Raw genomic sequence first — 25,894 nt, forward strand, 5'->3', positions numbered from 1 at the left:
GTTCAGTTATACAGTTTATTTTGTATAAATATAGTTGCTGTTCAAGGTATAAATGGGACTCACTTTTTTAGCTCTTTGTGATGCAAGATGCTAAAAGAAATAATTTACATTGCTAGAGTTATAGCTCATAAATTTCTAAAACATCTGCAATGTTTAAAATCATCCAGGATGCTGTAAATTAATGTTTTTTTCTAGATAGAAAAAATACCCTAAGACTACTTTCTTTTCAGTCTTCAGGACTGCTAGGACTTCTAAGGGTTAAAGCTGTAAACGAGTGGTTAGTTTCCTTCTACACCATCTGAAGTGGGGGAAATGGTCACAGTCAGTTAGTCACATCAATCAAGGAGCTCTCAAGAGCACATCTGCAGACTAAACAAACACTTTTCCTGCCTGCCTCATTTCTGTGCCTCAAAGCAGTTAAAGAAAGACCCACAAGTATTGACATTTGATTCTCTGTTTTTGATGCAAATATAACCATACGAAGCAAAATTCTCCATTGCCCAGGTAGGTCCCAAAACTAACATATATGCACTTTCTGTAGGGGGGAAAAGTTATTTTGATAAATGATGTATGCATGTTTCACTAAAAAGTCAGGAAACCCAGGGTAGACAAAATCTATAAAAGAACTTGGGTGCAGTTTTAAAACTGAACTTCACATTGTGGTGCAGAGACGTGGTGGTACAGTGGTTAGAATGCAGTACTTCGGGCTACTTCTGCTGATCATCAGCTGCCAACAATTTGGCAGTTCAGGTCTCACCAAGCTCAAGGTTGACTCAGCCTTCCATCTTTCCAGGATCAGTAAAATGAGGACCCAGATTGTTGTGGGCAATATGCTGACTCTGTAAACCACTTAGAGAGGGCTGTAAAGCTATTGCTATTGTCAAGTATACTCAACGTATATTTTCCATTTTAATATTGCATTGATGTTTTTGTGATTAAAAACATCAAATGCTTTTAAGAAATTTTAAGAAAGTAAATTTAAATTCATTTGGAATTCAGTGTTTTCAATGGTCATCTGTAGTATAGCAGGAGAGTTCATACTTACTCTAAAGCATTAACCTGCCCTTCCTCTCTATCCATCCACTAGGCTTTAGAGCAAGAAGGAAATCACTACAGTACCTGGATCACAATTTTAAGGTATCATCTTTTCTTCATTATTCATGCTGCTGTATATTTTTCATGTGCACATTTCTGCATTTTTTTCAGTGTAGTAGACCTTGCAATTAATCAGTTAATCCTATTTGCTAAAACCAGCAAAAGCTCTTACACTATCTTGAATTTCAAATAAAAGCACTAACATCATGTTTTGTACACCTGGAATGTATGGCACCTATGCAAATTTAATATAGTTGTGCATTAGACTAGTGATATAATGAGAACTAACTTTGGGAATGGAGATTTAAAAATGTTAAAGACAAAGATAATCATCATTGGTTATTGAATTGGATGTCCAAGTGCCACCTCTATGTTGGTTGAGACAGGCAGGGTTCCCTTGGCCATTTGTTGGGGAACAAGGGGAAGTGAGGGTTTTGCCTTCTGTTTCTGCTCAAGATCCCCATGTAAAATTGGTGGGCCACTGTGTGACACAGAATGCTGGACTCGATGGGCTTTGGCCTGATTCAGCATGGCTCCTCTTATGTTTTTATGTTCCTCCATGGTTAAAGAAAAAAGCAATTCTGTGAGTATTTTTCTCCACTGACTGTTTCTGAAAATATTTCACATATGCACACATACAAACATAGGCTGATGCATACAAAATTCACAAGGGTTTGTTTTGCTGAATACTAGTAGACCTCAATTTACAAGCACAATGGAGCCCAAAATTTCTATTGCTAAGTGAGATTGTTGTTAAGTGAGTTTTTCCCTGTTTTATGATCTTCCTTGCCATAATCATTAAGTGAATTGCTCCAGTTGTCAATTTAGTAACATGGTTGTTAAGTGAATCTGGCTTTCCCATTCACTTTACTTGTCAAAAGATAACAAGGTGTGATCACATGATCCAGAATTACTGCAACCATCATAAATATGAGCCAGTTGTTAAGCATACTAATTTTGATCACACGACCATGGGGATGCAGCAAGAGTCATGTGTCTGAAAAACAATCATAAATCACTTTTTTCAGTGCCATTATAACATTGAACAGTCACTAAACACTTGGTTGTATCGATTATCTGTATAGAACAGTTGTTGTTAAAAAATAAATGTATGACTGTCTATAATCTGGGTGGGTATGGCCAACCCAACATAATGCACTCCCACCCAGTCACACAAACCCCCTGCACATCCTTATTCCTTCCTTCCTTCCTCCCTCCTTATTTTATCTTCCTTCCTTTCTTCCCGTTCCTCTGATTTCACCTTCCTTCTTTCCACCCTCTTTTCAATTTCCTTCCTTCCCTCCTGGTTTTACCTTCCTTCCCTCTCCTTCCTCCTCCTTCCTTAATCCCTCCCTTTTTTACCTTCTTCCCTCCCTCCCTTCCTTACTCTTTCTCTCTTTTTCTATTTCTTTCTTTCTTTCTTTTTCTTTCTTTCTTTCTTTCTCTATTTCTCTTTCTCTCTCTCTCTCTCTCTCTCACTCTCTCTCTCTCTCTCTCTCACTCTCTCTCTCTCTCTCTCTCTCACCTGGTCTGGGCATAAAGTATCTGTTGTTACAGAAGTTTTCATTTCTCTCATTCACCATCACTGCTATAAAGCATAACTGATGATAGGTGGGTGGATGGGTACACCCATAAACCCATATAGATTGATCAATTAAAGCCCATTAAACAAATTCTGGCAAAGTAATTAAACATTCTCAAAGAAAGTTTAAGTAGTGCATTGTTTGCACTGTGCATATCAGTCTTTGCAAACCTGCCACCCAATTTATCTGGGAATTGAAGAAGGCTAGTGTCATATAGTGTTAGGTAATCTGTCTTTATATAAAAGCATTAAAAATTAATAGAATAACTAATGAAAGGAAATTTGAAGGAGAAAGGTACAGGATGAGGTCTCAAACCCACTCTTCTAAAATGAGAGCAGTACCCATGTGAAAATATCTTAATTGAGGCTCCTTGCTCATTTTCTATGCCAGGTCTCACAATAATTCCTTCCCCATGGAATAAAAAATATTTGTTATCCGAAATCTAGGGTTATGGTCAGTTATCTTCCAATGAAAGAGGTTGCCAGCATTACCTCATTTGAATTCAATATTCATTAACTATCCCATTGGCTTTCCTGTAGGGCGAGCTGCCATTGTTTCATGAAGAAATGATTCTGTTAAATTCATCCCACACAATTAATAATGGAATAGTAAAAGTAGGGTGCTAGATTATTTAGCCTATTCATGTATGGTCATGTTCTTTAAACAGTATTTTTGCCTTTCGACAGAAAACAATCATATGCCTCTTCTCTGGTAAAAGTTGATGCAGAGGCGAGCCTGAAGCTCGGAGGTTAATATCCTACCTTGCACACAGAAAGCTACAGGTTCAAATCGCAGTAAAGGTATGTCTAGCTGACAAGACCATAACCAGCAGGAAATAGATCTATACTAGGCTCCCTTCCTTTTCACTTATCAACAAAAATATGTAACCATGTAAATTATAGTTCCCTGGCACAAACTGAGACAGGAGAAGAATCTGTGGACAACAGGTTAAAGCTACTGCCTTACAGGCAGACTACCCCTCTTCGGAGAGGGGCGGCATACAAATCCAAATAATAAATAAATAAATAAATAAATAAATAAATAAATAAATAAATAAATAAATAAATAAATAAATAAATAAATAAATAAATAAATAAATAAATAAATAAATAAATAAATAAATAAATAAATAAATAAATAAATAAATAAATAAATAAATAAATAAATAAATAAATAAATAAATAAATAAATAAATAAATAAATAAATCCCAGTAAGGGTATGGCAAGCTGATGAAAACAAAATAGCTTGAAATAGATCTATACTAGTCTCCCTTCCTTTTCATTATCATCAAAAATATGTTACATACATACATATATGTAATATATAACATATAACATAACCAGTATGAAAACAAAGTTCATTTTCTTAATGTAATCCTCACGAACAAAAAAAATTGTTCTGGTTGTGGGGAAAGGGAAACATGAACTTTATAGCTTAGTCTATGCATGCACACTACTATTTAGTGAGCATTAGATTGGACTCAGTAGATTGGCCTTATCTTTGAAATGAAAGGGAGTTGTGGAAGATTATGGCAGTTCTCTCAACCCATTTCCTTTTGGTTTCAGTATAAATTATACATGGAAAGTACCAGGAGGATGAGAGCTACATAAGCCAAGGCTTATGTAGCCTTTAGCTTGAGGAGAATTTATGTAGTCCAAGTTCCTCTTTCCTCAACATCTGGCTGCAGAACTGATCCAATTTGAAGGATCTGTACTGCTGTTCATTTATTGTTTCCAATCTTCTCTATCTTTTTATGCAGTTGAGCAAAAAGTGGTATGCACAGTTTGATTATTGTTCTGCTTCTCTAAAACCTCACTAAACATTTATTCTTGTGCAACAAGAGAGCAAGCCCAATCTCTATTGCATTTTATTTTGGTTATTCATTTTACCAGTCTTTTTCCTGCTAGGTTCTTAACATTTTTCTTGAGTTAAAAAAAAAAAGCATAGGGTATCACTTCAGTTGAAGGCAATGATGTTGGGGTCAAAGATTGTTGCTGTTGCTGCTGCTGCTGCTATTATTATCATTATTAAATGTGAACCCCACATTCCTGTTTAATTATAAAACTTGATGAAAGAGATGCATTTTTGCCATTGCCCCAAATATGGACAGAATTGAAGCAAAACACCTTTTGGAACCACACAAACAGTGAAGGGCTACCAAAATTTTTACTACCACCCTGTGGGTGTGGCTTATGCAGCATGCCCTGCATTTTCTTTCAACATCTTTCAGTGCAAATTGGGTGCTCTGGGGTGGAGCTCCATTTTTGCTACCCACTGCGTCCCCACCCCCTATCCGGGCAGTAGCCCACCCCTGAATTCAAGACACACTAGCGGTAGGTTGCTCCCAGTTTGGCCTGGTTCTGTGAACTAGTAGCGGCAGCAGTGGGAGGCTCCACCCACCCACCCACCTAGGACACTTCTGTGTTTATGCAGAAGAGTTGCACTCTTGTGTGCACAAACAGGTAGCAAAGGATTTTGGAACCCACTACTGAGATACACATACCACATTTCTGAGCATCTGCCAAAGGGTCTTTCACAGTCATAAAAGTAAAGAGGCAAATTATCAGCGGAGGAGAAAGACACCCTCAGAAAGTTAAGCTTAAGCCATTCAGGACTTTGAAGTTTATTTTAAATTGTGCCAAGTAGATATTAAGTTCAGATATTTAAATGTAGGCTTCATATTATTCTTGTGCCTTAGATCAGTCAGCAGCTTATCTGCCACATTTTGTAATAGTTGCTATTTCTAGAAAGTTTTCAAGGGCAACTCCATGTAGAATGTATTGCATTTGTTCAGGCGATAATCCTATGGTTTGTGTTCTTGTTCTCTGTTTCTCAGAAATAGACAACAGCATGACTTCTTTGGCAGACAAGACGTCTCTTCAGATGATATCAACCATTAACAATTCTTCTCTGATTCAACCAGGATTTTCTTTGATGAACTTTGATGGACAAGTTTTCCTATTTGGGCAGAAGGGCTGGCCAAAGAGGTCCTGTCCTACTGGAATTTTCCTTCTTGATTTCAAAAAGGATGAACTTAAACTGAAGCCAGCATACTTTTCCAAGGATTCCTGCTACCTTCCTCCCCTACGATATCCTGCTATCTGCATTGTCAAAGAGCCAGAGAAATGCCAATATCTCATCCATGGAGGGAAAACACCAAACAATGAACTTTCTGATAAATTGTATGTTATATGTTTAGCTAGCAAGAATAACAAAAAAGTCACATTTACATGTACTGAAAAAGAATTAGTCGGAGAGGTCCCTGAAAGCAGATACGGCCATAGTATTGATGTGGTTCACAGTCTAGGCAAAAGTATGATAGTTATAATTGGGGGAAGATCTTATATGGCTCTTGGACAGAGGACATCTGAAAAGTGGAATAGTGTGGTTGATTGTATGCCACATATATTTCTGGTTGACCCTGAATTCGGATGCTGTACTTCATATGCTCTCCCAGAATTTCAGAATGGCTTTTCTTTTCATCTCTCTCTTGTCCAAAATGATATCATTTATATCATAGGAGGACATTCCCTGGAAAATAATATCAGACCTCCCAATTTCTATAAAATAAAAATTGATCTTCCCTTAGGCAGTCCAGCAGTGAGCTGTGTAATTTTGCCTGGAGGAATCTCAGTCTCCAGTGCTATCATGACACAGACCAGAGAAAAGGAATTTATTGTTGTTGGAGGCTACCATTCTGACAACCAGAAAAGGATGGTCTGTAATACCATCAATCTAGATGATAACAAAATAGAGATAGTTGAAACAGAGGCCCCAGAATGGACCCCAGATATCAAGCACTGCAAGATATGGTTTGGGAGTGATATGGGAAATGGATCCATTTTATTTGGTATACCAGGAGACAATAGGCAACTGACTTCTGATGCAAATTATTTCTACATATTAAAATGTCAAGTAGAAAATGATCAGAGCTTAGAACAGATGGCACAAGTATGTAGTCAGAGCTCTACAGAAGATGCTGGAGAGTCTACCCCTTTTGAAGATTCAGAAGAGTTCACTTTCAGCTTTGACATAGATACGGACACCTGTAATGAAGATGATAATGAAAATGAGTCTGAATCAGGCTACTGGGTCACCTGCTGCGCAGATTGTGATGTTGACATCAATACCTGGGTGCCCTTGTATTCCACAGAACTCAACAAACCAGCCATGATATTTTGTTCAAATGGTGAGGGCCACTGGGTCCATGCTCAATGTATGGACTTGTCTGAAAATATGCTTATTTATTTGTCACAAGTAGATACCAAGTATTTCTGCAGTGAACACATCAGTTTGGCAAGAGGACTGAAAACTCCTAAAGAAATTCCTCCTATACAAAAGAAACCCATGAAAGCATTACGGAGAAAAAATCCTATGAAAATGCTGAGTCCTGCAAAAAAGTCCTTTATTCGTAAACTGTTTGAATAGAATTACAGTCATGAATAATATTTTAGCGTGCAAATCTTAGGTACCAAATCAAAAACCACTGCTAACTTCAGCAGATCTTAAACTTTCAAATAGTAATAGACCTTCTAAAGCATTTTAAACCATTTTTAAAAGATATTTTTGTTTCACATTAAGTTTTATATATATAGAATTAGCAACACAGAATAATCACTGCAAAAACATTATAGGCATTATCAGACCTTCATAATAACTAGATCATTACAGATTTGTTTAAATTTAGCATTTGGCAATGTTATTATAAGGTGGGGAGGGGTAAATAAATTAAATAATGCCACCTCTTTTGAGTATCTTGATTGCCTACATAGCACAAGTAATTAATCCAAAGTCCATGTCAATCAAACTTACTATATTTTTTTTACCATAATAAATAGAAATATTTTTTTCAAAAGAGATATGGTGTAGAAGATCAGTGATCTAATTCATATAAGTCTGTTTCATATGTTTAGTTTTGAGGCATACATTCTTTGAAGATGTAAAACAATTAAAGAATTTTCATTTCAAATCTCTTTCTCACTCATATATATACTGGCCATATACAAAATGGCCATTATGTAAAACATTTGGGGGGGGGGCATTTTTTACCATGGCTATCATTTTTCTCCCAATCAAGTTAGACCAAAATGAAACCAGATTGTAAAGAAAGAAGCCACGTTTGCCTCTGCAACAACAAAACAAACATAAACTCACCTTTGGCTAGTAACTCTGAGACCATTACACCACACAGGATTATTGTGATGGGAAAAAATAAATCCTGGACTCTGTTCTGTCGAGCTCTCTGGTAGAATCCTCCCAAAAATGCACAGATACAATTTCAGACACACACACGTTTGAAAATTCAAAACAATGTTCTTTATACCAAAAATTCAAATAAACCAAGCACTCTTTTTGTATAGCATAGAGCCCTCCTCTCCAAACAAACTGGTAATTTTTACAAGTCCCTTATCAGTTCTGTGATACTTAGCTTGCAGCTGTGAGGTAATTCATAGTCCTTCTTCTTTCACAAAGTGAAACACACTTTGCTCTGGTTTAGTTTCAAAGCGGGGAAAAATCAGCATACAAAGGTCAAAGTCAGCAAAGCAGGCACAAAACACAACGATCAGATAATCCTCCACAATGGCCAAACCCACAGGCTGCTATTTATAGCAGCCTCACTAATTACCACAGCCCCCCCCCCCCAACCACAGGTGGCTTAATTTTTTTTGATAAAAATCTCTCAGTCGCTCTCCGCATGCGTGGCTGTATCATTAACTCTTGTTCCGAATCCAAGGAGCAGCTAGATAATTGATCTCCTTCTGAGCTGTGTGCCACACTCTCCTCCTCCCTGTCACTCATGTCTTCTTGGTCAGAGGAGCCTTCATCAGCAGATTACACCGGGAGCAAAACAGGCCTGCAGCATGTGGATGTCTCCCCCACATCCACAGTTCTTGGGGCAGGAGCTGGGCCAGAGCTAACCACAACAGACTATGTAGAATATTATATATGCCTACCAAATAAAAATATCATTCCTCCTAATACAGTTAATTGTTCCACATAAATCAATAGGGTCTTTAACATTGGAGTTGTTAGAAATCAAAACTTGGGGTTGCCATCCTCCAAGGCATGTGCTGTACTAAAGCCTCACTTTTTCTTTTTCCAAAGATATTTTATTGTCAGCAAGTGGCTGACTTTTCTAGTTGATATATTCCTCTGAATTAATCCTTTGTTTTAAAGTACTGTAGTTTAGATCTGTTCTCACTTTTATTCTGGGTATATCTGTTCAATTTTGTTGCTTTGGTTGTTATATGAGCCCTCCTAGGGCAAATTATTTTAGAGTGGAAATGCAGGAAATAAACACTCTTTGTAAAAGAAATGGCTTTGTGATGTCCTCTACAAAGAAACCAACTTGTTTGTATGAAGTAGTGCAAGGAGTGGGTGATAAAAGTGATAACTTGGGAGCTGTGGTGATTTGTTTTCACATACGCCAATTTTTTTTTCTTCCAAAAGACATTGACTCTTCTAAGACTTCTTCTAACAGTCTGAAGAGCTGTATGAGGCTTTGGTGGATGTGCTTTTGAGGAAATGTGTGTGAATTTGCTATAGGCAATTCATTTGCCTTGAAAAGAGAACTGCATCATCCACCTTTGCAGTGTAAAACTCTTTGGCAATATGAAGCCTCATCACTTTGCACATCCTTAACATATATTTATTTATTTATTTTTATTTATTTATTTATTTTGTCCAATACAAAATAATACTAGAAATAATGAAGGTAATAGAGGACACCTTCGAGGAAATAGAATTAGAGAAAGAATAAAGATATAGGGATAGAAGAGAAGATATATGGGATATAGGAGAGACAATAGGACAGGGGTCAGAAGGCACTCTAGTGCACTTATGCACGCCCCTTACTGACCTCTTAGGAATCTGGAGAGGTCAACCGTGGACAGTCTAAGGGTAAAATGTAGGGTGTTAGTTCCACGCTTCAACAACTCTATTACTAAAGTCATATTTTTTACAGTCAAGTTTGGAGCAGTTAATATTGAGCTTGAATCTGTTATGCGCTCTTGTGTTGTTGTGGTTGAAGATGAAGTAGTCGTTGACAGGCAGGACATTGCAGCATATAATCTTGTGGGCAATACTTAGATCATGTTTAAGACATCTTAGTTCTAAGCTTTCTAGGCCCAGGATTGTAAGTCTAGTTTCATATGGTATTCTGTTACGGGAGGAGGAATGCAGGGCTCTTCTGGTGAAGTATCTATGGACATTTTTGAGGGTGTTAATGTCTGAGATGCGATATGGGTTCCAAACAGATGAGCTGTATTCTAGGATAGGTCTCGCAAAAGTTTTTTAAGCTCTGGTAAGTAGTGTGAGATTTCCAGAGCTGTAGCTACGTAGGATTAGATTAACTACTCTTGAAGCCTTCTTGGTGATGTTGTTGCAGTGGGCTTTGGCACTTAGGTATTTTATAATTAGTACTCCGAGATCCTTAACCAAATAGGGGTTATCTGTGATAATTTGATTATTCAGTTTGTATTGTATTTATTCAGTTTGTATTTGTCATCATGATTATAGATGTTATATATCTATAACAGGATGCATATACATGCCCACCAACTCTGGAGGCTCTGGGAGGGTGATTTCAGCCTCCAAAGGACCTCCGGGGTAGTGTTTTTGCCCTCCCCAAGTTCCAAGAAAGCCTATGGGTAGGGCAAAAAACAGGCCTCTCAGGCCCACTGGAAGTTGGGAAATGTAGGAGTGGGATGGGGTTGTGCATGCATGCACAGGGTTGTGGGGTGAGTGGGGGGCTTTGAATTATGGGTACAGGGATGCACATGTGTGCGATAGCACACGCGCACCCTATTTTGACACCTGAGGGGGGAAAAGGTTCACCATCAATGATCTATAGAGTACTTTAGGGATGTCCCATGGAGAAGCACCTGAAGTGAGTTTCTGTCAATATATGAAAGAGTTTAAAGCTGAACCATTTAAAATGTTATCCATTCAGCTCCTGTGTATAGTCAGAAATGTTACTCAGTTTACCCCTGCATTTGTATGGCATTGCAGTAATACCTTGTCTTACGAACTTAATTGGTTCCGGGACGAGTTCGTAAGGTGAAAAGTTTGTAAGATGAAACAATGTTTCCCACCCTGTCCTGCTCATTTGCCCCACACCTTTCTCCTCTTGAGCTCCATGAGTCCCTCCCGTTTTTTGCCCACCCTGTTCTGCTCATTTTCCCCACACCTTTCTCCTCTCTTGAGCTCTATGAGTCTTTTCCCCATGCAGTTTGGAAGAGGGGAGTTTGTCCCTGGGATTCAAAGCAGCGCTGGCAAAAATGAAGGGAATCGAGGAGCCTCAGGGAAATCCCGGCAGCTGCTCAGGTTCGTAAGGTAAAAATAGTTCGGAATAAGAGGCAAAAAAAATTTAAACTCTGGGTTCGTATCATGAAAAGTTAGTATGAAGAGGGGTTCGTAAGATGAGGTATCACTGTATATACATAACAAATTGCTTAGAAATTCCTTTATTTTAACCCTATGGAACAATAAGCCTGCGGACCAGTATCAAAACTGAAACTTGAAAATATGAATGCACAAATTCATAGATCCCCTCCAATGTTTACTGGTGAGCTGAAGTTGTAATGTGCCAAAAATAGCTAAATACTTTGAGCATTATTGAATTCATTGTAATTAAATTTAAATTAAATCCATTTCACCTTTTGACCTGATCCTGCTGACTTCTTCTCCTGGTGCTCCTTGCTCTGAAAGTATGTCTGCTTTCATGCCACTCACAAGTCAAGAATAATTCTTTACTAGAAAAGGTGACACACCTCTGTGTTAAAAACAAGAAGCCTCAATTTGGCTAATTAAACCTATTCTGTAAGAAAAATGTTTAGGAATGCTTTGACTGCTGGTGTTGCAAAACTGAATGTTGATTACTCACATTTGCCTTACAATGCTATTACAAATAACTCACTGCCTGGCAACAGTGCTCACTTTATATCCACTTAATTGAATGAATGGGCAAAGAGGCATTGTGCTCTAATTCTTGGATACTAGAGCTGGAGATTAAGAATGTGCCTCTCTTAACTTGGGAAATAAACCAATCAGAGCAGAAGGAAGGGAAAAAGAGAGAAGGAGAGAGAGAGAGAGAAAGAAAGAAGAAGAGGAGGAGGGAGGGAGGGAAGGAAGAGAAAGAAAGGAAGGAAGGAAAGAAAGAGAGAGAGAGAGAAAAGAAAAGAAAAGAAGCTTCATCAGGATAATATTTTTTTCTAACTGAAGGTTAAAATATAATGTAAAAAGTTTTCTTTGACCTATCACAGTTTCTTGAACATGCTTGCCTCTAGACCAGTGTTTCCCAACCTTGGCAACTTGAAGATATTTGGACTTCAAGTTGCCAAGGTTGGGAAACACTGCTCTAGACCAGTGATGGCAAACCTTTTTTGGTTCATATACCAAAAGGGTGTTTGTGTGTGTGCTAGCATGTGCGCATGTGCACACAACCATCCCATCCTCCCACACACTTGCACAGCCCCACTGCCCCTGTAGAAGTGCGCAATCCCTCCCATCCGTATGCACGAGCACAGGGCTCATTTAAGCCTGGGATGGTGAAAAAACAGCCAAACGGGCAAACTGAAAGTTCAGAAAAACAGACTTCTCTTTGTCCATTGGGCTGTTTTTTGCACTTTGGGGCTTCAGGAAAGCATCCCTGAAAACTTCAGAGAGCAAAATGGTCTCCCCAAGCCTAAAAATCAGCTAGCTAGTGCCTCGCAGTGCCATAGGTTCACCATCATGGCTCTCAATATTTTGAATGCCTACTATCCTCATATCGCCTAAAGCCAATGGAAATTATCTGGCCACATTGCCTGATGGCACTGGAAGTTCTAATCCAAAGTAACTGGAGGAAAATTGGTTGTAGAAGGTTATGGCTTCAAAGCATATGATTACCTGCAAAATGTGGTAAAGAAATTTCCAAAGGCCCAAGCTAAATTTATTGGTGTTTTATATTGAGTTGCCTGCTAAACAGATTACTTTTCTTGCTCTGTGAAGCCTAGCACAGTGTTCCTGCCGACATAAGCAAGAGACTTGAGTCTGTACCAAATCAGTAATGAAACACTCCACAAGTAATGCTGCCTACAGGGACACAGATAATGATATTTATCTTATATCACATAATTCACACAACACTCCCAGAACAACTGTGCGGAGAAAGCATTAAAAAAAATAAAAAGATAATCTGCTATTATTTTTGCTTAGACACTAGCTTCCCCACAGTATTCGAATCAAGTGAAGAGAGAACAGGATCGTGTTTTCTGGTTTATATCCCATCTCTGCATAGTTTAAGTACAGCCTGAAGCAGGGAGTTCCTTTATGTACATAGCTGCATATAGATTTCCCACGTTGTTGAGAATTCTGCATGTACTGGGTTCTCAAAAAAAAAAAAAAGGAAAATACAAAGAAATACAGCATCCCCCCACCCCCTGCTTTACTGCCCAGCTGATTTTTGGATAGGGTCTGAAAAGATAAAGCCAGCAGTAAATCCTAGCCAGTGAAGGGCTACCAAAATACCACACTGTGGGCATGGCTTATGCAGGATGCCCTGCATTTTATTTCAATATCTTTTAGTGCAAATTGGGTGCTCTGGAGTGGAGCTCCATTTTCGCTACCCCACTTTGTCGTCCCCCCAGTCCGGACAGTAGCCCACCCCTCTTCCTTCATGATTCTGGGGGCAGAAATTTTTCAAGCTGATAGATCTTCCTAAATGTGTAGACTACTCTATTATGCTGTCTTGTAGCTAGAGATTGCCTGTGTTAGGGAAAGTGAATATTGAGAACTTAAATGCTTGAATAGGACTACACGTCTGAGAAATTAATTAGCGGCACAACCCATCCCTGTCTTCTTGTCTATGCCAAGAAGACTGAATATTCTTATTTTTTGAAGAATATGCCAAAAAGAGAATAATCTTCTTTTCTGGAATTTAATTCAGTGATATTTTACATTTAATTGAAGGCTGCAGAGATTGAAAGATAAAGTAGACACTTTTCTAGATAAGAACCGGGTATTCAAGATTTTTTTGCCTCTTCTCAAGAATCATTTTCCACTTCCAGACCCGAGCCTCCGAAACTGTAACTGGAAAAGGCAGGGAGAAGCCTCCGTGGGGCCTCTCTAGGAATCTCCTGGGAGGAAACAGGGCCTCCACACTCCCTGTGGTTTCCCCAATCGCATGTATTATTTGCTTTTACGTTGATTCATATGGGAAAAATGGCTTCTTCTTACAAACTTTTTTAGTTAAGAACCTGGTCACGGAAAAAATTAAGTTTGTAAGTAGAGGTATCACTGTATTACAATACCCAAACCAAGGAACTACCAACTCAGACAAGCAAATGTATTGTAAATAATATACTAATTAACCAAGTCAAAAAGAAGGCTGTGAAAATATTCACTGACCCCTCGCATCCCGGACATAAACCGTTTCAAACCCTACCCTCAAAATGTCGCTACATGGCACTGCGCACCAAAACAAGTAGATACAAGAACAGTTTTTTCCCGAACGCCATCACTCTGCTAAATAAATAATTCCTTCAACACTCTCAAACTATTTACTAAGTCTGCATTACTATTACTACTACTTTTTTCTCATCATTCCTATCACCATTTCCTCCCACTTATGAGTGTATGACTGTAACTTGTTGCTTGTATCCTTAAGATTTTTATTAATATTGATTGTTGATTGATTGTTTTCTCATTGCTTATTTGACCCCTATGACAATCATTAAGTGTTGTACCTCATGATTCTTGACAAATATATTTTATGTATACTGACAGCATATGTATTAAAGACAAATTCCTTGTGTGTCCAATCACACTTGGCCAATAAAGAATTCTATTCTAATCAAGAAGCTATCAAGAAGAAAACAACACTCCTACCAACACTGACAGGGCAAGCCGCCATATATAAATAGAACAATCTCTACTCTTTTCTAGCACTGAAAATATTATCTACTGTAGTTGGATAATGAAATGACTGCAAGAAAGCAACCAAGCTCAGAAAGCACTAAGGATCCCACAAATTAATACAATATTCATTTCATTATAAATACAGACTTTTAGCTGTTGAATTGTATACTTATTAGGATACTTCCTAGAAAGAAAGGAAGGAAGGAAGGAAGGAAGGAAGGAAGAAAGAAAGAAAGAAAGAAAGAAAGAAAGAAAGAAAGTCTTATTTCTTCTTCCTTTTTTGCGATAACAATTTCAGACCACCCTTAAATTTAATGTGATTTCATGAGTTGCACAGTTGCACAGGTCCAAATCAATGCTCTCTGTTGATTTTTTTTGTAAGAGGTGGGGCTAATATCATTAAAATGTTTCCAAACATGGGTGTCAAACTCACAGAGTCATGTTGTTGTCACATATCACCATATATTTTTCCCTTTGCAGAGCTGGAGTGGGCATGGCCTACATGTGATACATCCGTTCCCCAGGCTGCCAGTTTGACACCCCTGCACTAGAGAATGCTTAAAGCACTCATTTTGTCAACATAAAAAGGAGAGGAATGAATGGTTGAGTTACCCTAACACAAAGAGTTTTAGAGAAAATTGCTTCATACTGGAGGGAAGATGGAATTACCTGTCTCTTTCTTATTGGCTTGTACAGATTAGCTCATTTATAGCCACATCAGTTCTAGTTTTCAGCTGCCATTTTGAATCAACTCCATCTTGTAGCTCACAGGCACTGGTTTCAAACAGCTACAATAACAGTTATTTAAAATTCTATCAGGCTCTTTGCTTTTTGCCTTTATTAATTTACTCAGAATCATTCTATCTCAAAGAAGCATTACTTCTCTGAGAAGGAAACACCAAATTCATTTTCTTCTGAAGTTAGACTCCTCATCTATAACCTTCTAATTCAAATGGCTCTACAATAGCCACACTTTCCTGTCTCAATCTTTATGCAATGATGATAATCAGATCAGGATGTACTTGTAATCAAGGCTTCGTTCTTAGTAAATAATTCATTGTGCAGAATTATACTTAAAAGTTTTATTTAGTTCCTGAAAAATTAAAGTTCTTTCCTCCACTTTGAGGCAACTTTCTGTTTAGACTCTTCCTTGCTTAGAGAATAAATAAGCTAATATTGTATAGAATTTGGAATGCCACATTACTCTATTTACATAGGAATTTGAAATTGCATCCAATTTTGTCACTATGATATAAAAAAGATGTTAAGATTCTACAAAGAGTGTAGAAAAGAGCAGCATTGTATGGCTAAACCATACAATGAATAGTTGTGGGAACTAGGAAAGATTAGTTTAACAAAGAGAAAATAAAATTAGTGATGATATGATAGCACTCTTCCAATGTTTGAGATGCTAAAACAGAGAGGAGAGGTAAACCTAGTCTCCAAAGCACCTGAGTACAAGACAAAAAGTTAAATAAAGAGAGATCCAACCTAGAATTAAGGGGAAAAATTTTAATAAGTGGAATGACTTGTCTCCAGAATTTGTAGGTGCTCCATCACCTGAAGTGTTTAAGAAAAGATTGAACAGCCATTTGTCCAGAATGGTATAGGACCTCCTGCTTGAGCAGAGGTTTGGACTAGAAGACCTCCAGGTTCCTTTCCAACCCAGTTAATCTGAATTCTATAGGAAAGATTTAAGACCGAAATTTTTTTAAAAGGGAGAGAAATATGAGAAAACTTAACTAACCTTATTTTGCTATTAATGCCTTCATTACTTATGTCATTATTCCTAGGAAAATCTGATACAGTATTAGTCTTCCAAAGATATATCTGCATGAATTGTCACTGTTTAATAATAATAATAATAATAATAATAATAATAATAATAATAATGGATCATCGACATCACAATCCCAGGGGACAGCAGAATTGAGGAGAAGCAGCAAGAGAAATTAGTGAAATACGAAGATCTAAAAATTGAGCTGCAACGACTCTGGCATAAGCCAGTGAAAGTGGTCCCAGTGGTACTTGGCACGCTGGGCGCAGTGCCAAAGGATCTCAGTGGACATTTGAAAACCATCGGAATTGACAAAATCTCCAGCTGTCAATTTCAAAAGGCCGCTTTACTGGGATCGGCAAACATAATTTGCCATTACATCACGCAGTCCTAGGTTCTTGGGAAGTGCCCGACTGGTGATGAAATACGAAATCCAGCATAGTGATCTCGTTTGCTGTGTTGTATTGACATAATAATAATAATAATAATAATAATAATAATAATAATAATAATAATAATAATAATAATCAATGTTTATTTATAATGTCCTGTTAACAAGGGGCATAACAGCAAGCCATATACAGCTAACAAAGACAGAGAGTAGGCAATACACACACTTAGATAAAACACAACTAATAAAACCACAAAACTTGTTAAAAATCTTCCCAACCTCTCCAAAGTCCTCCTCTCTTGCTGATAATTATGGTTTATTTTATTTGAAACCAGCAAGATAGTTCAGAGCACACTAGGGATGCAAGTAGCACCAATCTGAAACTCCTTAAAAAAAAAATTTCTTAGATCATACTGCCATTGTGGCAGAAGGCAGCTGTGTGAGCCTGAAAAACAGATGTAGGTTGTTTATGTAGCTTTTAACTACTGTGGTATAAATGCCCCAACAGGCTTTAGATTACTAGAGTTGGAAGATGTTATTGATTCTGAGGATCTAGAGATGGATGTGTTTTGGTATCCTAGGCCAGTGTACTTGGCACCTGAGTCTGTTAGCGAGGAGGTCAGAGAAGATGTAGAGTCAGAGGCTGAAAGTCAACCATTACCTGTTGCACCTCCAGAGGTGACCAGAATGACTCAGGAGAAGAGGAAGAGCTGCTTCTTGATACAACGGTGTGCAGGAGTATAAGCAGGCAGGAATGGCTGAGGAGGAAGAGATCTATGTGTGAATAGCTCTATAGAATACTTGGCGATGCCTTTAGCTATATAAGGATGTGTCTTGTGATGGGCTATTTTGGACGTCAACGCTCAACAATGGGACATGGCTGAGCCGATAGTGATTGTGGAATATTTCAGTGAAATTACAAAGAAAGAAGCTGGAATTTATATCTCTGGGTTTCCTGCCAAATTATCATAAGTCATACTAATTAGAGACTGGATCAAAGAAAAAGTATTTGGGAGTTTTGGCTCCCAGCCTGAGATTGTGATTAACAGCAGATAATTGTCATGGACTGGTTTCTTATTTTTGCTGATATATTTTTACAGTTATTCTTTCTGCTATTAATTATTAGAACAATATATGCTTACAATTTGTATTCTTTGAAGGTGTGTGGATCTATTTTTTGAAGGGCTCCTTGCTTAGACAGAACAGAAGGTACCTTGTAATTCATCTAGTCCAATGCCCTGCTCAAGCCTTACACCATTTCAATGGTCCTTACACCATTTCAGACAAATAGCTCCAAAATATATTTTTGTCTCCAAAACTAAAGCATTGCATAGTCCTTCTGGACAGACTGATGTTGATCCAACTCATTTACCCTAGCATCAGTAAAAGAAAGTAAGGCTAAAATAAAAGATTATGGGAAGGGGCTGGATTAGAGTAGGATGAGAAATTAGATGAGAATTTGGATTAGGGGTCATTGACATTTGGAAGACCACATGTTCCGCACCAATGAACTGAGATGGGAGAAGAACCATGGATATTCTGAATGCATTTAATAGCTTTGCCCGTATGATGTGTTCAACTATGCTAAAGGAAATAACAATATGTACCATGTTTCCCTGAAAATAAAATCCTGTCTTTTTTTTTTAACCCCAAAATAAAATGTCTTATTTAGAGGGGGGGGGGAGAAGCTGTTTTGACAATAATAGAACATACTGTAAAATAGAAAAAACATTTCCTGGACAAATATTATTTGTATCGTTATCGGTTTAGGGCATTATTTTTGTATCTGGACATCTTATATTCATTGTCTATTATTCATAAAAGCAGTAAGATTAGTACAGCATTTTCATCTTGCAAAGATCCTTGAAGATGACCAGGTTAGGACAGAAGTAATTGTTTAACCTTTGCAATTGTAAGGAGAATTGGGAAATGGTTATGATTAAAAGCAGTATAGTAAAACAATCCTATGAGGAGAGAGTTAATGATATTTGTCATTCACTGAAAGACTTCTCTATCATATTAACATTTGCATGACAGTTAACTCTGAATTGAAACCAAATTCTTTGCACATGATGAATTCATAGATCAACCATGATATAGGTGTCATGACAACACTATAAAAGTAATCTGAGTTGCAGATTTCCAGTTTGTTTGTTTTTTTAAAAAATCCCAATCTAGCCTACAGTCTTGGCATTTCCCAATGATCTATCATTCAAGTACCACTCAATTTGAACCCCTGACTGCCTTTTAAAGTCAACCAATATTGGCCATAAATTGATGCCTTCCTAGGCAATTTATTTAACTCCAGTATTGCAAAACAGTGTTTTACAAGTTCAGCCATTTTAGGATGGGTAGACCACAACTTCCCAGAATTCCCAGCCAACATGCATGAACTTGTAATCCACCTATGTTAAAATAGTTGAAGTTGAGAAACATTGCTATAAAGAATATGGGGAGTCAATAGAAAGTAGTTTGTGTGGATAAAGGTATATATTGTTCCAGACTATTGTGATTCCTGATCCTCAAAGTAGATAAATCAAAGTGAAACTGAAATTCTATCAATAGTTAAATTGATGCAGTGAATTAATTCAATTAGCTTCAGTCAAGATTTCCTGGCTGTGGATCCTGCTACAAAGACACATAAATCTTTAAATAGAAAAACTACTGAAAATGATTGCTCTAAAATCCCAGTTTGAGCAATTTAATAAGAAGAGCAAAAAGAAACCCACAACTAAAGATGTGTGCATGTGAGGCAAATTTATTTATACCCATTTAGTGGAGAAAGGAAATGTAATTTTGAAGAGAAGAAAAAGTGTTAACTGCTTTCACTTATTTATAGCCTCTTCAGAACTCCCCAAGCTTCACAATAAACCATTTTGCTTAGCCCTGAGTCAATACATTGAGCATCTCTTGGCACTAAAACAAAAAAATCCTCATTCAGATGCTTGTCTGTGCTTTTATCCTATTATTTTTCTCTTCCACGCAGAAATAATCTTTTGGAAGAGTATTAATAGATCCCACAGAGTCGGCCTTCTCCGGGTCCTGTCAGCTAAACAATGTCATTTGGCGGGACCCAGGGGAAGAGCCTTCTCTGTGGCAGCCCTGACCCTCTGGAACCAGCTCCCCCCAGAGATCAGAATTGCCCCCACCCTCCTTGCCTTTCGTAAGCTCCTTAAAACCCACCTCTGTCTTCAGGCATGGGGGAATTGAGATATTTCTTCCCCCCAGGCCTATACAATTTATGTATGGTATATTTGTGTGCATGTTTGGTTTTTAATAAGAGTTTTTAGTTATTTTAAATATTAGATTTGTTATATGTTGTTTTATTATTGTTGTTAGCCGCCCCGAGTCTACGGAGAGGGGTGGCATACAAATCTAATAAATAAAATAAATAAATAAATAAACAAAATAAACACCGTAAGTTCCCAATCTCTCAGCTAAAGGGACCCCTTTATTTAAGGGACAAAGAACAAGAAAATACCAATGAGGATTTAAGTTTATATACAATAATTATATTTTTTTTTAAGTCTTTCCTTTGGCCAAGTAAATCCACCAAGAGTCTTGTGTAAGTTGAAGTGTAATTTCCAAACTAATGTCTCAAGTGAGAATAATTGACACTACTTGTACTCCTAAGCCTCTGCTAACAAAGCAATGTGGTTCAGAATGCTTATATTTATCTACAGTACATATAGTATCCTGACTTTCTTCTGAAGAAAAAGCATCACTCAGATGTAATATTTTTCCACTGGCTCTTTAAATAAACTTTCTGGCTCCTTGAGAATAAGAGAAGAAAACACTACCTGCTAGAGAAACCTCTCCCCCCCTCCCCCGCGCAATTGTAATCTACCTTTGGTATCTACCGTAGGACAAAATTAAAATATTCAATATATCTGTTTAAAAGTAAAGAATATGAATTAGTTTATCCTAAGTGTTGTGTATGTGTATTTGTGTCTGTGTCCATTTGCAAAGTCTGCTGCCAAACTAAATCACTTTATTTAAAAAGAAAATGCAAGCATTTGTTTTAAAATAAAATGTTTATTTAAAGAAAAACCATCTGATATCACATCAATAGAAATATTTGCTCAACTTTGTCAACCAAATACAAAACATCCTATACTTGCTGCCATTCTAATGCACAAATGCTTTTATAAATATAGGCTAGTCTATAGGTAAATACTAACAGGTAGGCAACAGCAAAAAAAAAAGGCTAATTTTATATGAATTGCAATCCTACTAGCAGTTAAAAGCAAAGCAAAGTTAGGTAAAATACACTCGTGGAGAATACTTTTAAGCTCTAAGAAATCATTGATAGAATTGTGACAGGCATCTACCATAAATGAAACAATGTGGTTTCACATTCCATCACAACCCCCTACCACCTCTTATGACAATAAAGAGCTATAAGCATCGAAACTTATATGATCAGTGAAACCATGTTTCAGTTATCCCATCATTGTCTCCAATTCATTGGTTTCTGATTGTAGAGCTATGTTCCTCGAGCTTGGCAAATTTTAAGACGCATGGATTTCAACTTCCAATTCTGGAGATGAAGTCCATGTGTCTTAAAGTTGCTAAGGTTGAGAAACACAACAGTCAAAGCAATCAGACATCAGAAGCTTCTGAACAGAGAAGTATTTCCTATAAAAATATTTCTCGGATCTATTTTCAAGAATACCTATTATTTGTGAATAGTGTCTGGATCCTTCTCTCCTTTATGATAATGAAATTAATAGAAATTACTTTTTTAAAATATTGAATTACTCTCTAGAGTTATAACTGCATGCTATAATAGGCCTGTATATAAATGCCTCCATATTGCAGATTGATCGATCAGGAATTGGAGCCTAGAAGCCAGTAAAAAGAAAACGTTTAATTAGCTAGCTAATTAAATTATTTTCTAAATGATCATAAACTTGCTACTTCACTATTTGTATTAGTATTTTGACCAGTAATAGATTTCAAAGTAAGTGGTTTTATTTTCCCAGGTTTTCTGTCTTTCTTTTTAAAATATGTGGACAATGTTTGCTCTTGGCTAATAAAAGGCTAATAAATATTTATAAAAGCAATATGTTATCATCAACATTTTACACATTTTACTGGTAACGTTCCATTTTGTCTTCTACATAGTACTTAAATGTGGTCACAGAAAAATAATTACTGTTTTTGGTTCTGTTTTCCTCTTTAAAATTGGTTGTTAAGCCACACCACATCTGCACACACACACATTTTTGTGTTATGGACCTCTTGTCAGAACAGCACAGCCCACCATCAAATAGCTTTCCTCAAGGTTTTTACAACTCAGTGTAAAAAAAAAACCCTCTCCACTATTTCTGGATGCAAATGAATATTGACTTTTCAGCTGCAAGACCAATGCAAAATTTAATTCCACTTAGAAGTCCATGAAATCAGGAATCTCCAAAGAATCCTCCATCATCATGACATTGCTCTCAGTCTGTTCTGGCCTAATTTGGACCATCTGGCTTTTCAATGTATTATGAGCATTCATGAATTTTTGCAAATACTTTGAAGTATATAACCAGTGATGCTTCAAAACATCTTCCATCTCATAACATTTTGACTGCCTGGCATTCATTTTCCGAAAGCGTCTGAACAGTTTATTGCCTGACTCATTTCCCTCACTTGCCCAGGCACCAATGGAACCATCTCGTTCTATAATTTCTGGAACATGAGCAAGTGTTTTATGAAAATAATTAGTAATCTTCCCATCATATCTATAACTGAATTTAGTCGACAGCAACTCAGCAAATCTCTGAGAGTTGAAACTGTATTGACATACAAGTTCTGGGCATTCTTTGGTTGGACATGAAGACCTCCATACTGGTTTCATCTTAAGATAAAGGTCCATTAATTCTCTGAGGGCTTCATGTCTATCCTCACATTTTATTAATTCACAGACTGCATCCACAGTCTCTCTACTCATGAGTTTTCTTGCAAAATTTCCATTCATCCTTGTTACAGGTTTCAAATTCATCTTTTTTCTAAGGTGTTTGTCAAGAGTTGACTGCCACCTCTTTCTCTCTTCTTTGGTCGCACTGGTATTTTTGTACACCTCACCAATCTCAAACTGGAATATTTTGTAAAATTCAGCTGCATTGCCAATATCACAGTGAAGTGCGTCTATTGAAGGCACAGTCTCAATAAAAGGTTTGGCAGAAACACCTTTCACTCTGTGACGTAGTTCATCAACGGCTTCATGGTAAGGATTGGACCTCCACACTTCGTACCGTTCTAGGTTTTCAGCATGGCTCCTGGTGACAGAATGCAGGATTAGGTTCTGAGAGGCTTCTAGGCGGGTGGCATCACAAAGTGTACAAATGTAGGTAGAGCCTGATGCTTCAAGTCCCTCAACATCACGGACAAGTTTTTCATCATATCCAGTGCCCCTAAATACGAATTTGAACATTCTAGGAATGCCAGCCATATAAAGTATCACTGCACTATCTTTCATGGCTTCCCTTTCTGTTACAAGAGGACTCAAGATGGCAGTGAGTGTCTCATGATCTGACTCATCAGCCAGCATAAGGCACAAAGGCTTACAACATAACTCTGAATTGGGTTTGCTTTCTTCAAAAATCCTTGTACTGCCATGGTCATGAGTTACAGTCACGCTCATGAGGGTGAAGGAGAATCGAACTGCCTTTTCAGGAACCGCTGGGCCACAACCATGCTTTTCACTGACATCTCCCATTCCATCGCAGGATTCTTTAATCACTACAGTGAAAGGTCCTTTCAAATAGTCATCCAAGTCATGAGTTTTCAGTCCTTCTAAAATTTCTTCTTCCAGATCCATAAGGGCAGACACCAAAGCTACATCATATCGAAATCGCTTTGCAATTGTATCCACTGGATAGTCATCCACAGATTGTTGTATTCCTGACAGGCCATCAATAATGCCTATATCTGTGGTACTAGACACATTTTTCAAAGGAGGCTCCCATTCAAAGGGGTGATAACCAGGCAGGAGGGACTTCTCGGCTGTTCGTAAAGCATGCAAAGGCTGGAAAATTTGCCTTCCTGTAATTGCCTTTACTGTCCTATACATTTTGTGATATTGGCTGCAGCTAAGAAAGGTGTTGACTCGGATTGCCAAACAAACTGCTGGGTGAAGGTCCGATCCCTTCCCTTGCATTATAGCTTCCAATTCATCAGCTTGTCTGTGCTCATTTCTAGATCTCAAAGCCAGCAGGAACAAAGTTAAGCACACAGACTTCATGTCTCCTCCTTCTTCTTTTTCTGCAAAATCTTTCACTTGAAGCTTGAGTTCTCTCAAGCGGTGCTTTTGAGCTCTCCGGGTCAGTGAGAGCAAATGTTGTCTCGGTCGCCCACCTTTGTTGATATAGACGTAGCTGTCTGTAGTTTCTGCCCCTTTATGATTAGAACGATGTTGGCAGTACTTTTCCAAAAAGACCTCCTCGTGACAGCCTTTTACTGGGCATCTCAAAACCAAGTTGTTGAGGATGCTTAGGAAGGATTTTACAGGGCTCACTAGATCAGTAGGAAAACAAGGATATCTGCAGGATGGGCAATAGCTTCCCATTACTTTAAGACATTTAAGAATGCAGACTCTACAGAATAGGTGTTTACATGTTGTTTCTACTGGATCAGCCAGGATGTGTTCACAGATCTGACAAGATATTGACTTTACAAAGTCCACAGGGTAGTCTATTGCAAGGATTTTTGTACTGAGATGGATTTGCTTACAGTTTGAAATCTTTTTCATCAAACTTTTGTTATTCGGTTGCTTTACTGTTCTTAAGCATCTTATTTTTCTCCTATGCCCGGCAATAATCCTGAGTTTTTTGCTCAGCTGGGAATTCAGAATTGGTTTTTTCCTCTTGACTCCACGAAAGGAAGTGACACAAACGTCACAGCTTGTTGAATGGGGATGCCATTCCACTGGGTCTTTCTCTAAAAGATGTGCTTCGTGGGGGGCATTGCTGACTTTTCTTTGAATGACTTTCCAACAATTGTGACAAAAATGAGTAGGATGGATTGTTTCAATATCTCCCCTTACATCGATCTTAAAAACTTTCACAAGAAGATCTGGCCAGGAAGTAGCTCTTTTCTCTTTCTTCCTCAATAGAGCCTGGGTCTCCTCATCCACTGGCCCATGGACTGGATGACACTTTTTGTAAGGGTCAATTTTCAGTGAGCCTCCACAGATGCGACAGAGATTCTGTAGTTTTGCTTGATGAGCTTCCATCTCCCTTTGGCTCATATGAAAGATATCTTTCTCTCTTGCCAAGCTATTCTTATTCAACTCGGTATCTGTTTCAAAGGGCACTTGAGACATTATAGCTGCTGCCTTAGGTTGTTCATCAGTGATGCCCACATTTTCTTTAGCAGAGTTAGCCTGATGGCTGTCTTCAGGAAGAGGCTTTTCAAGTGATCTCACCTTAAACAGCTTGAATTTCCATTCAGAAAACTTCATATATGGCTGTTGGACATGTTCTGGTCCAAAACACAAGTTTATGCTTGGTGGGGGTAGCTTCTCCATCCTGCAGATGTTGAATTACCTATTGAAAGAAAGAGAGAAAAGAAACTGGTAAGATTCCATGATTAACAACCTGAAGAAAATGAATAAAACCTGATAGAAAATGGGTTTAAAACCAATGCTAAATATTAAGAATGCTTCGTTAATAAATAGTCCACAATATTTTACTTCATCTCTACCAAAATGCTTATCAAGCACTGACAGTGTGTAAAAATATGTTGGTTAGAAGAGGGATGAATACATTCTTGCATAATGAGAAGAAAGATGAATATTACCAGTCTTTAACCACAGATGCTATCTTGATAAAGCATCTCTAAACACATAATAACATGTGTTCCTATTTAAACCTAAGAACAAATCTGAATGAACTACTTCATTTTCTTTAGAAGCAGTTCTCTTATGGTTGATACCTTTATCCCATCTTTGCAAAGTAGAATATAAAGATTCCAGTTTTGGTGGTCTACAGCTCTGCAGAGTGCTAATTGGTTACCCCAAGTGATGTCATACATTCTTCTCCCTGGGAGCAAGCTTGCCATTTAAAAAAAAAATCCTACTTTTATTAATAATACAGCAATTAAATTTTGTCTTCTTAAATAAACATTGAATAAAGCATTTAAATAGATATATATATACA

At 37.7% G+C, this 25,894-nt stretch overlaps 2 protein-coding genes across 2 annotated transcripts; one reads left to right on the plus strand and one right to left on the minus strand.

Moving 5' to 3' along the window:
• The first annotated feature begins 5,529 nt into the window (after positions 1–5,529).
• LOC139155334 (V(D)J recombination-activating protein 2-like) lies at positions 5,530–7,107 on the plus strand. The gene has a single exon (XM_070730463.1). The coding sequence runs from the start codon at positions 5,530–5,532 to the stop codon at positions 7,105–7,107; it is 1,578 nt and encodes a 525-aa protein (XP_070586564.1).
• A 15,027-nt stretch (positions 7,108–22,134) lies between these two features.
• LOC139155335 (V(D)J recombination-activating protein 1-like) lies at positions 22,135–25,263 on the minus strand. The gene has a single exon (XM_070730465.1). The coding sequence runs from the start codon at positions 25,261–25,263 to the stop codon at positions 22,135–22,137; it is 3,129 nt and encodes a 1,042-aa protein (XP_070586566.1).
• Positions 25,264–25,894: the final 631 nt, after the last annotated feature.

This window comes from Erythrolamprus reginae, unplaced genomic scaffold, assembly GCF_031021105.1.
Source record: "Erythrolamprus reginae isolate rEryReg1 unplaced genomic scaffold, rEryReg1.hap1 H_10, whole genome shotgun sequence".
Classification (NCBI taxonomy): Eukaryota; Metazoa; Chordata; class Lepidosauria; order Squamata; family Dipsadidae; genus Erythrolamprus; species Erythrolamprus reginae.